A 13,200-nucleotide genomic window follows, 5' to 3' on the forward strand; every position below is an offset into this window, starting at 1 on the left:
CATACATGTTCTCTAAGGCGTATCTATAGTGGAATCAAGGGCAAACATGCTACAACAGCCTTAAACCTACCTATTAGGAGGAACAAGCTGCAGCTTCAGAAACAATGTGGGAAGGAAAGTGGAGTAAAGAGGCAACATTAAAAACGTATGTATTCTATTTAACTTTTGGCCACTTTTCTACTAAAAACAAACACACCCTGCGTTCCAAATCGCATACTCTTTCTTTTTTCTATTCTACACATTACATCTGACCATAAAAATAATCTAGTTAGCATGAAGTATGCATACACTTGGGACATAGCTACATTTAATTATTTTGTCATTACGGTTGTTGTATATGCCTTGGATTATCGTATGTGTCTTTAAACTGACATTATTTCTAAAGCTAAAGCACTACTAGAAAGGTTTTGTGCCATTGTACAACACATGCCCATTTCGGCCACCGTACTTTTCAGGGGGCCAAAACACAGCACATCATTTATGTTTGTATTAATACAAGACCGCGCCTGGGAAGCTATCCTTTCTTTGAGCGTTACGAGGTAAAACTATAGAATGTCACGGTTCATTTTACAAAGTTAGAAATACTAGCATTGTGTTTTCCACATTTAGTATTCAATTTGAAATCATGCAGCATTTCAGAAAAGGTGCCCCTTAATTGTGAGGTTAAGACACATTTCTGTGTTCATTGCTACATTTTAAGTTTGGTACATAACATTTTTGGATAAACCCACACTGCCATACTGTGCAGTCTATGTTTTTAAAAAAACTCCCTAAATTCTCAACCACACTTACAGTTTTGTTGTGTTGATGGCATTGGATATGTCTGCATTGAATTGATCAGGTGGAGATCTTCTCTCTGTAAGGGACTCTTCGTTTTCAATTAGTTTTATAATCGCTAGAAATAAGATGAAAGCTGCTTTAATGCATACTGAAGGATACATTATAGCTCTGAAGAACAAAGGGTTGGATAATACTCTTTATATATATGAAATGCACACTTTCAGAATCGAGTTACAATCTCAGAAATGTCCATGAATACACATTGAGCTCACCGGGCAGCAGGGTTATCCAGGAAGAACAACTTTAGCTCCTAAGGTTTCAATCCGTAACATTGTTCGAGCTGGATTCAAAAGGCACAAAGGTATGTGATGAATCCTTGAACTGGAGATAACATCTTGAGACTCATTCCACTTTATTAGGTTGGTGTAGTCAAATAGAAAGAAGTATTGTTAGCCAAAGAGGAAATGAATATGAGCTAGGGTGTTAATGCAGCAAGTAGCCATAGTTCACGATTACAAAAAAAATGGCCCAATTTGTTGGGGGGAAAAAAGTTGTACTTTTCAGAAAGAAGAGGTTTATTGAAGCTGGGTCTTGCCAGCGAAGCTTCTGATCTTGTTAGTTGGATAGTGTTCATGTGGAATGCTTTTTGTTATTCTCCTGCATGGAGGAAGACTCGATTAGCAAGATCAGAGGCAGTAATCAACAGGCTCTGACTCTGAGAGTATTTTTAAGCCCCTAGCCTGGCAGGGAGATCAGGCAAATGGCCAGTGTTCATTAACCACAGCAAAAGGACACGGAGGACTAAACATGGTGGTACCAGCTGGAAGGCCAAACATAGCATGTATACCCTGGTTCCATGAGCACCATCAAAACATGCCGAGTGATGACACACTTTCACTCTAGTTTACGTCAGCCATTCCTCTGGAATATACTGCAGCTACTGATGTAGATTCTTTTGATTTAATGTCCGTTGTATGTTCAATTGATGCTGATATTGTATGTGAATTTCAACCCTAGTGTAATGCGTTACTTCATCAAAGTAAGATGTAACTAATTATTAATTGTTTTATTCAAAGACGCATCATCTTACAATCAACTTAGTTATTACTTTGAGATCGCTTGTAGTGATAATGTCATTATCGGTTGATGTGCTGATATTTTCTGATTAATCAATTCATTGTTCGGTCTTTAGAAAATTAAAATCAAAATGCAAAACAGGTTCGCAGAGATTAAGTTGACATCCTTAAATTGTTCCAAACAACAGTCCCAAACACAAATAGATCCAGTTTATAGTATAAAACATAGGGAAGCGTAAGATTCTCAACGTTTGAGAATTGAGACACTAGTACCAGAGAATTATATTAAAAATATTTGAAATTTTTGCTTGACAAATGACAAATAATCACTCATGAATAGTGTTCAGCCTATTGCTTAATCAATTGAGCAACAAATCAGTTCAGGAATAATTTTATATGGAGAACAGATCATCTATTGTTTGGAGTATTTTATCTCCTAGTTATTTGTATGCGGTGAAAATTATATTACTTTCTATTTACCACAGTGATGACGAGTAATGGCATCTATACCCTCCACCTGACTGACCTGATCGAGATTCTCTAGTGACATTCACTGATCTCCAGCCACACAGTAAAAAGAGTGATCGTTTTTGCACTGAGCCATTACAGATGGATAGGTTACTGATAGATTAATTAAAAAACATTATGGATTTAAGCTTCAAGGGCTTCATTAGTATTCTTTAGGGGTTGGCTAGATCGGGCAGTTGAATCTTAATGACACGCCAGAAGATCTTCAATATAATTCATGTAAGACATGGCTTTAGGTGAAATCAGGTCGGGAGACTGTAAGCTGTTTGCATAGATCTGAGGCCAGAGGGGAAGAAGATGGCCACTGCCAAAGGCCGTGAGGTGTTAGTGGTTTTGGTTGGTTGGGGGGGAGTGGGCCTGGCTCTATAAATAAATGAGTGAGCCCAGGATTCAGAGGATGTGCCCCCAGCAGTTCATGTCAAGCAAGATTATTTCAAGAAACATGTGGAGCTAACCTTGGGGCTGGCACCTTATCCCGGCTACTCTGTGAGTTAAGGCGAAGAGAGCTGCAAAACAAATAGCCAAAACAATCAAAGGCTGCGGGAAATTGCTTAGTTCTTAGGAAGAGGAAAAAAATAAAAAGAACAAACATGGTGTTAGAGGGCACAGCCTGGTCATTTTGAAAAGCAGACATTTCTGGATTAAAAAAATAATAATAAAACACATACACACATTCTGGAGTTCTGGAGTCACACATATTCCCAGTTGCCTTAAGGTCATAGGTGCATTTTGAATGATTTTACAGTTGAGTTTCAATAATAAAAATGTTGTCCCAATAAAACCAACCATGCAGGGATATTCTCTTATTTCAGAAAATGTTAATTATAAATATTCCTTATCACTCACATACAAATGGAGGAAAAGGAAAGGTTTCCCTACACACACTGTGAAACTGTAGAATTATAATTATCTGTTAAAATTACATCAGTGTGCTGAAAGATCAAAACACCACCAATATATTTTATTTTTTAATAATTTAGCAGCCATGTTATTGCTTTTAATCAGAACTAAAATCAAAGACGGAATTGTGTAAAGTAATTCTGAACATGTGCCTTTTATTTCTGCATATATTCCATTTCATTTCTACAAGGGAATTCCCTTCCATTGTGTTTTCACCTTCGTACCTCAATCAGATGAAAAGCCACACTTTCAGACGGGCCTTTAAAGACCAGTGACCATGGAAGAAAGTTGCAGGCAAACGGTCCAGATCATCACGATGAAGTGAAAAACTTCAACAGCGATATCACTGCTCTGCTCTTATCACTCACTTGTTTGCTCAAATTACCAATTCAACAGTCTAGCCTTAATCCCACCCACAGTCCCTCTCCTGCTTCTCAAAACAAAGACTGCACTCAATCCAACTAAATCCCGCTCTCCATAGTTCCATAAAATCCACCAGAAATTGTAATATTGTGTGATCTACTTAATATGGAGGTGATATTTAATGCATGGGGAATAAATGTATGTTTTTTTATAACAAAGCTGTAAGTAAGTCTTTTGGAAAACTCAAGTTAGAAAATAAACTATGGCTCAAGTTAGCTTCTTGGAATCAAATGCATGAAATGGTCAAAGCTGCTGCCCTTAGTGGACCATTGGGACACTTGTGGGATGAGATGAAAAGTATTTTCAATATGATTACTACTATGCCATTAGAAATGCAATTGCCGAACGGATGTTCAAATACTCACAGTGGTAGTAAAATGTTCCCAATGACAGCTGGTTAGAATAAGTATCTTCAAGTGTGGCTGTGCCTGCCGGATGGCCTGTCAGAACATTATAAGTGGAGCTTCAGTTTACTATAAATCCAAAGCTCCTCTCTCTCTCTCCGTCCTCCATCTGCCTGAATTTCTCACCCCCCTCTCCTGATGTCTCTCCCCCACTCCAATCCAACATAAATCACCTCTAACTCCTAACCACTAAACCACTCTCCCTACACCTCAGAAGTTTCACTTTCTGTAACCTAAAGTCTTTTTATATATATATAAATTGAGCTTTATTCATTAAGTTTCTCATTCTCTGAGAGAATTGATCACTGAGCTCTTTGGCTAAGAAAGCCACACTCCGAAAACTCCGATCTAATCTCTTCTATTGCCAGCCAAAAAAAGCTTACAGTGAGCTGAAATCTGCAACCACTGCATCCATGCAGACCAAGATACACACAGACACACACCTACCCACCTCCCCTCTCTAAGGTTCAAATCAGCACCCTACTGAGTAGATGGAATACTGATTGTAGTCTTGAGTGAATGGATTTGAGCTGTGCACCCAGCCAGTAGCATTTTGAAGCATAAAGGCAGGCACTCACAGAAAAGATTGGCGGAATAAAAGTATTGTAGCAGCTTGATAAATATGATGGTTACGCTCAAAATGAGCTCATGTTTTTGGGCTCAACGTGGAACATGTGGGACTCCAGAACAACAAAGAAAACATGTCGACACACTGCTGTTCGGCTGGTCGAGCAATTGCTGCAAACACGCGACTATGCCTAAATTATTATTACATAAATGTGTTCCATCATGGTGATCAACGTTGGAAGTTTTGTCTTGTGGGACTGTGAGTAAACAACAGCATGTTTTTACTCACATACTCACAATAGCAAATAACCGAAAGTCATGTGTGGGGTTTAAAGCTGGTGAAATGTGGGTAAATGAACCATATGTTGTCCCCTTAATCTAAGCTGTGATGATAACGTCATCTCCTTTTTTGCCAGTCATCATCCAAAAACCTCATCTATTCCACCCTGAATGCCTGACCATGGGAAGCTGCATAGGCATAGGTCCCAGTAGAGATGCACTGGGAGGTATTGGGCACCGAAACAGCTGACTTCTGCCAGGATTACTGCTGAGTCTGGCCCCATGTTCAAACAACAACTATTAAATGATACAATTGAGCTTTCCAGCACAGATTGTGTGACTCAAGTGTGCCTTGGGAAAAGTTGGGAGTGGGTTTTTGAACAAGGTCGGCTATTGCATTAAAACAAAACAATTAGATAAAGAATTATGACCATGAAAACAACCCTCTTTCAAGCCATGTGTCGAGGTCCATCCCATAAATCCCTAGCATTACTTTTTTTTTTCTTTTTTTTTTTTTCTAAGAATTAAATTGTCATATTTCTTCTCTAATAGACATGAAGTGAGAGGTAGATAAACATAAGATTCATCTTGGGAAGACCTTAGGTTAATATGGCCGAGCTAAAAGGAATTCAAAACACTGGGGCCATGAACTCAAGCAATGCTGTTCCCTGGAACAAAATAATGAATCTTGCAGTACACTCCAACATCAAGAGAAAATGTGGCACTCTGCCACTTTTACATGGAACTGGAGTGAAACATTGCTGCCAAACCTAGAAAAATGCAGCTATCTCTTAGCTGCAGCAGCACAGACCTTTGGGCCCAACGAGCAGTGTGTGACATATTTCCCACAACAATAACACACAAAACACAATGAGTTAAACAAAAAGGTCAGCTATGGCATGACATGATGAGCTTCAAAACATAAAACATTGATACAAATGTAGTCATTTCAGCAATGGAAAACAGAACACAACACGAGTGGATTAATTAATATTATTTGACCAAGCTTTAAATATAAAGCCAGATGAAACCAACATGCAGAGTTATGAACCGTTTCAGTTCCTTTCCACAGCAGGAATTAGAGCCTGTTTCCACTATGCTTCACTGAAAAAGGCAAAAGCGCTCTGAATATACTGATTGTACCTCTTTGATTATTAAATTGTAATTTTTTTAGGCACTTATATGGTAAGCCAGTGTGGTTGTGGGGCAGGCAACAATGGAAGAAGTGGCTCTATTTTTTTTTACATTGATTTTCTTTCAATTTAGTGTGAATTTGAGGTGGAATAAAAGTATGCCAACAAAGACAGGAAGAATTCCAAGGGATGATGGAAAACATCGTAAAGTCGAGGGAGAAGATTGAGGGATCAGCTTGTGAAAGCTACAAGTCGAAGGGAAGAAGAATGAGCATCTTCAACGCCAATGACAAAATACGTCACTGACAAACAACGCAAACTTTGCCTTCCCGGCCGTGAAATGCTGAAAATGGGTTTGCGTGTGTTTGCTGTGGTGTTTTAGGAATGCATGAAGAGAACAGTGCAAAATGAAACCTGTGACAATCGCTACACATTAAAGTTAAAGATTTACAAGAAGAATAAAATATTTTTACCTTCTCACAGTGCATAACTGTTTATGGTCTTTAAGATAAGTTAATCGACCACTGGCTGCAGCTCCATATCTAACAGAGAGATATGAGAGTGGTATTGATTTTCCCATCCCACTCTTGGCAATAGAACAAATAGGTATATTTCCCAAAATCTTAAACACCTAGTCTTTCCTCTTTCCTAGTTCCTGCTGTGGAAAAGACCTTATTATGTGTTAACCCCCTTCTTGATTGAACCACCACAGTATAGGCACCATCTAGCCATGCAGAATATTTGACATGTGAGAGGCAACTGTCAGATATGAAACCCATGTTAGTATATCCACACCTCACTGGCTAGCATTACGGGAGAGCAGAGGGTCTTTACACAATTTGAATATGTCGCAAATGTTACACATTGATATTTCATACAGTTCATCGTGACACAAGCATGTGTTAATGACAGGATGCATCCTCTGAATCCTCAAAGCGGGCGTTGCAGAATGAGTTGAGGTCTTTACACCTGACATGTAGCTTGTTTTTGGACGGTAGTAGTAGCCTCTAATCGATCTCATATCTACCCTTGAATGATTAAACTGCTAGCTAGGCTCCCGCAGTATAGATAGAAACGTCAGCTGGTCCAACTAGTAGCCATCACCATCAATCTTAACTCCAAAGATCGCCCCAGGCGCGACGCTCCATTAGCCATTTGTGTTTCTGTTGTGACAACGTGCATGTGTTTGTGTGTGTGTGTGTGTGTGTGTGTGTATGTGAGTGTGTTTCCCCCGAGCCACTGATTATGGTGGTAGTGTTACAGCATCTCCTCCTCCATCTAATAGCGACCTTTGAACCCAGCTTGAAACCTAGCAACCTTGTTAGCCCTGTTTGCCCCCAGCAGCAGCAGAAGGCGCGGTGGCACTCACGCTGGCAGTGACTCCAGGAGCGGCGCGTCCATCCCCAGCAGCAGTCCACCCTGTCCCCGTATCGACACAGGCCGTTGGACGAGGCCATCTGCCGCGGCCACCTGTGAGGGGATGACATCATTAGTTTTGCAGCCAATGAACCTGTCTTAATGAAAAGCGAGGAGTATTTTCAATGGTGTTTAGAGACAGCTTCAAAGCATTCACATCATGATTCATTTTTACTTTGGAGAGAAAAGAATGTTTTTCTTGTGTATGCCAAAAATAAAATGTTCCACTTTTTCCATGTTGTTAAGGGAACTATAAGCGCTTTAACAAGTTGTGATTTTTGGGCTATATGAATAACACTGACTTGACTTGACTTTACTCATATGTGTCAATGTTTAAAGCATATAATAACTCTTCATTTGCAGTAAAGGGCCCAAATGATGTCACATGTACAGGACTTGAGCAGGCAGGAAAGAAAACTCACTTTCAAGTGAAGTCAGGGATCCTTTCCTATTTAATGTTTACAATTACAAAATTACAGTTTTCATGTTCAATAGCATTTATTGTCGTACAAACAGTCCAAAATGCAAAGATATATAGTGTATTATCATATAAGACAAATAACAGTAACCAACAGGATTCACAGAATAGCTGCAGATACATTCTCAGTCAACCAACTCAGTAATTCATCAAGTAATTGTTTCAGTTCCATACAAAAATAAAGCAATTATATATTGCCTATTCACATTATATTTTCTCAGGGTGTTGAAACCTGACATTTCACTGCTTCCTTATAGATCACTTTCTTCTGGCATGGAAATAAAACTGATAGCACATCAGCTCTGGTTGGTTTTGTGTGATGTCAAACTGGAAACCTTTGTTGAAAGCCTGCCAGACCCCATTTGAATTTACCCTGCAGTGTGCACTGCTGACACTCACAGCTGAGAAGAACCATGTTACCGTTGTGTTCACTATGAGGCTTGCGTGAGACAGCTTACAAACTACATACCAGCCTGGTGCGTGCCCTTGGAAATACGATATATTTTCTATCTCAATTTATTACATTCTCACATGTCAGATTATGTGTCCCTGTACCGTGTGTTTAAAGAATCTATCAATCTAACAGTTTTTCATGGCAGTGGAAGATAATCACCCCTTCTATACAGAACATGCAGGTTTAGACACACATATATATAGGCCTATATATGTTATTTTTCCAAGCAGTGCCTTTTATTGAAGAGAAAATTACAGCCGGATGTTTTTGTTACACCATGTTCTATTCTGCTCCGCGCAAGAAATAGCTTCTTGGCAGACGGCACGTGTGGATTACCTTTTTATCTGTACCCAGGCCCACCACATATTTATGGAGAGAAAGAGCAAAGGAATGAGTCCATTTAAGGATACTGATGAAAATCCAGGCCGCATACTTCAAGAGCCTGGCTCCGAGATGTTACCTAAAATCTAGCAAGTTATAAATAAATCAGAAGCTAGCAAAGACCAGAATGTGGCTATTTTACAACAATAGAGAAAACTATGTATCTCCTTTGACACTGAGAGCGCACTTTCAGTAACACAAGGGTTTTGTGTAGATCATTAAAAAGTACATGATAGCTGTTTGGAATGACTTAAAATGAATATTTAAAGTTTAAAAGTTATAATTCAGCTACAAAAACAAGTGAGAATTCTCTCGATAATATACTTTCTTGTGTGCCTTGGCTTAGAGAGAGTGAGGTTGTTGCTCAGTATTCAAGGCACATCCTTTGCCACTACCCCTGCCTGTTAGTGTCTCCATGCCAAGATGAGGAAATGCTAATGCTTGCCCCGGCTGACAATCACCTCACTGAGAAGAAAACCCCAATGGAAGATAAGTGAGAGTGGCAGATCCAGGCAGAGAGAGAGAGAGAGAGAGAGAGAGAGAGAGAGAGAGAGAGAGAGAGAGAGAGAGAGAGAGAGAGAGAGAGAGAAAAGGGAAAAGAAAAGCAATGATAAAGGGCAAAGGCTACAAATGCCACAATTTGTGCAAGTGACAAGCACCACAGACACAAGCACAGACATGGTACTGCTGTACTGCCATAAACCTGTTTCCAAAAGACAAAACAAGATGTTCCCTGCCTTTGGAAAAATGTACTTCATTTAGAGGATGGAGACAGTTAAAAAAAAGAATAACTTTGAGAGCCTCAATTGACATTTCATAGAAATTTAAATGTTAGTGACCGGAGGCTTATTTCATCTCGATAGTCTTGTACACTCTAAGATTTACTCATCATCAGTGTGCCTAAGTTGATTATCGTATAAGAATATAAAAATGTGGGAAGAGTTTCTGCTTCACTGGGTGCACCTGTTCCTCTATGACGTACTGGTCTCATGTTCCTTTGCAGTTAGTTATGTGACATTAAAACGTAATCATTGCAACTCATGGCTCCCACATTTAACAGTTGTCAAGAGGTTAAAAGAGATATTTTGACGTCTGTCAGATCTCCATGTAACTGTAAAGACGTCACGAGTCAACAGGTTATGCCTTCTTTACACACTCATCAAGCTGTGCTGGCCTTGGATCAAAACTATTTTCAAATGGAAGTCCATTCAGGTATCGAGGAAACTCGGTCGCAGATGTATTAACACACTTCTCTGACTCCAGAATTGCCCAGATTTACTGGCGTTAAGCATTATTTATTTTCCTGAATCTCTGTTTTTATCTTCATTATTTATTGTTTGAGCAACATTTAAATGAATATGCAAATTGCTATTCCATCAGCTCTTTTCTGTTGCCACAAGTTGCTTTGAAAATCACATCTAACAGTGTCAATTGGCAAATGTTGTTTAGAGAACTGATAAGGAACTAATTAGCTTCGACCTCAAATCACTGGCCAATGAAGTCATCTTGTGTGACTTTTGATGTGACGGAAATGTCCCCACTTGGTATTCCAATTATTCTGTCCATTGAATTAAGGGAAGAAACTATTGAGACAAATATTTTTAATCTTTCCTTTTACTTGTTAAAAAAAGTAAATAGTTATTTTGTAAAATGTTGGGTTTGCAAAAAAAAGTAATGGTTTGTAGATTAAAATCAAAAGGCTGTAAAATGGGGTCAACCTGACTGACACAGAGCAGAATGAGACTATAGTACCTCTGAGCAACATGTCAATTTAGAAAAGGAGCAATCACAATTCATAGGTGAATTTAGCATCAAAATCTGTGTAAATTGGCTGCACGATAACGCCTATACCAGCTGGAATGAACAGGCGTGTTGCTTTAACACGGCTATTCTTAAACCACATGTACAAACTGAAGGTGAGTTTAGGGTCAGCAGCTACTGTATATTGGAGCTGGATAAAGTAATCTCAGCTGAACATGTGAAAATCATTGTTTAAATCTATTCAATCCAACAATTGAGTGGGTCCAAAAGAACCGTTTTACTCATTTTAAAATGGCCATTATTGAAGAAAAGAAGCAAAAGATAAAGACAGACTATGAACACAGCAGCAGAGATTGAGCTCCAACAGGTTGTTAGTGGATGATGACTGATGTCTGCATGGTCTGTTTGGTGCAGTGGGAGTTAAACTGGAAGGAGAAAGGAACCTTGTGAGATGTAACAGGTCCTGGATTATTGAATCAAATATTTGACTGTCATGCTTTCTCCTACACACTCATATAGGCACACATGGTGAATATGGAATCCTGTTTCATGTCCTCTCTTCATGCTGTTTTAAGCCGGCAGCAGTCATGCACCGCGACAAGCTCTGAACTCCAAACTGAGGGCAGCCCACTGACTGTTTCATCACATCAACACTGCAGCCATGTCAAATATATTTTTCTTTTCATAGAACGTTTACTACACACATACAAACACTAATCTCAATCAACAACGGGAGTGGCACTGACTGCGCACAAATAGAGGAGCATTTTCCTGATGCATCTTGAACCCGCCAGTGTGATATTCTCCTGAACGGAAAGCTGGCATATCAAATGGACGTGCGCATAATACCTGTATTTATTACCCTGAGGCTCTGAATAATGATCCCCAAATTGCACTAAGCCTTGAAGGAACTCAAGCAGATAATTATTACCCTTCACGCATGCCGTGTGACACACTCCGCTCAAGCACATCAGACTATTAGACTGAGTTCTTCCAGCAGAACCTGAGAGCTTGACACCCGCCATGGGGACGCCATCCTTCTTCCATTGTTTTACTAATGGATACAGAGCTGGCCCATTTCCACCTGCCTGACAGTGAAGAGTTAGTCAGCCCACAGCTCACAGGGTGTCGCGGGGATAATCAGGACCGTGAAAGGTATATAGCCCTCATTCAGATCGGAGATAATTTAATCTGTCTATCATCCGTCCGTGAATCCATACTAAAGCATGCAAAGTATGACTGTTGATTGGCGTTTTCTCACAAACACCCATGGACGTTGATTGCTCTTGGATCCTCCATGGTGTGGAAGGCTTGCTCCAACCTGCATGGCTCAGCTGAAGGCGTGATCTTGTTCGGGAGTGATGGAGTCATAAGGTGTCTGGCGTTTTAATGAAGCACCTCGGTTGCACGCACTGCCAGATCTGCATTCGGACTGCCAAGACTATCACATTAACACATAGCCCCACGCGGGACACTGACAAATATCTGAGGTAAAGTAAGTGAAAAGAAATCAGCCGGCCTTTTAAATCTAAATGCTTTTTCCGTTTTTTTTTCCATAAAGGAGACAGAGTGGAAGGTATTCACCAAGTGGCCAGAAAAATTTAAACAATTTCATGCAATGCAATAGACAAAAGTAAATAAGTGTTTTTGTTGACAGTTCTGGTTTAAAATATGTGCAGTGACTCAACACTGTGGCACTTTCCAGGTTGTACATTGCTGCAAATAACTAGGAGCAAATGCATTCAACCTCCAAAAGAAGAAACAAGAGTTGTACAGTATATGTTATGTTGACTGTGCAGCAGACTCTACAGTGACATAAGGACCTGACCTTGCAGCACCGCTGTTTCCCTTTCTCTCTTAAGCACAAGATGTGATGTCTGTGCCTTTCATTGCACATATACTTTTCTTTAAATGACTGAGGACCTTGAAGCCTTTCTAGGGATGATTGTCCTTGTACAGTTGTCAATACTACGTACAGTTTCACTTACTGACTAAAGGTCTTGCTTGCTCAGTGAAAGTGACAGGGAGAACTGAAATGCTGTATGCAATAATATCCATTGGGAACTTACAAAGTATTCAGGTTTAATATGTTTTCAATCATTAGTAACAAATTGTCTTTCGGCCGAGTCGGACTTCACTCATTGTCCGCTCCCAAAGGCACCAAAACATGGTAAGGTTAAACATTAAAATATTACCTATGACTCACCAGAAATATTTTGTTACATTCTCCACCACTACACTGACATGCTCTAGATTATTTTTTGTTCAATATGGCTGTTTGTGTTTGGCTACCCATACAAATATGAATTGGACAGTGTTTTTCCACCCATTCTCAAAACCCCTGAAATCCCAAATGTAGTTCTGTTATTACGTCGCCAAGAAAACTTGGCCCGAGTCCACAGCTTTTGGATTATTACTGAAGAGGTCTGGTATGTGCTACTTGGCTGCGGTAGACTTAACAATTGAGTGACATCACTAAGAAAGAATATCCTCTACTCTACTGTATGTGTGACGCCTTGTGTTTTGGAAAAGTCTTCTGTGCTACACAACAGGAAATTGGCTGTCCTTGAGTCCTTGGTTGGAATGAAACGACAACAGTTCAATGTGTTTAGCCACTGAT

General features: G+C 39.7%; 1 protein-coding gene across 6 annotated transcripts in view; it reads right to left on the reverse strand.

Moving 5' to 3' along the window:
- Positions 1-13,200, reverse strand: part of npnta (nephronectin a) — a 41,938-nt gene that overhangs the window by 26,344 nt on the left and 2,394 nt on the right. For 2 of the 6 annotated variants that reach the window (XM_080029100.1, XM_080029102.1), the window contains exons 2-3: positions 7,460-7,560; positions 2,840-2,890 (exon numbers count right to left, since the gene is read on the reverse strand). In XM_080029100.1, the coding sequence (XP_079885226.1) occupies positions 2,840-2,890; positions 7,460-7,560 (152 nt within the window). Of the gene's footprint in view, positions 1-792; positions 1,391-2,839; positions 2,891-7,459; positions 7,561-13,200 lie in introns of those variants that run through there. The other 4 variants (XM_080029101.1, XM_080029103.1, XM_080029104.1 and 1 more) reach the window with 3 other exon arrangements.

The sequence above is a fragment of the Ammodytes marinus genome (genome assembly GCF_949987685.1).
Source record: "Ammodytes marinus genome assembly, chromosome: 6".
NCBI lineage: Eukaryota > Metazoa > Chordata > Actinopteri > Uranoscopiformes > Ammodytidae > Ammodytes > Ammodytes marinus.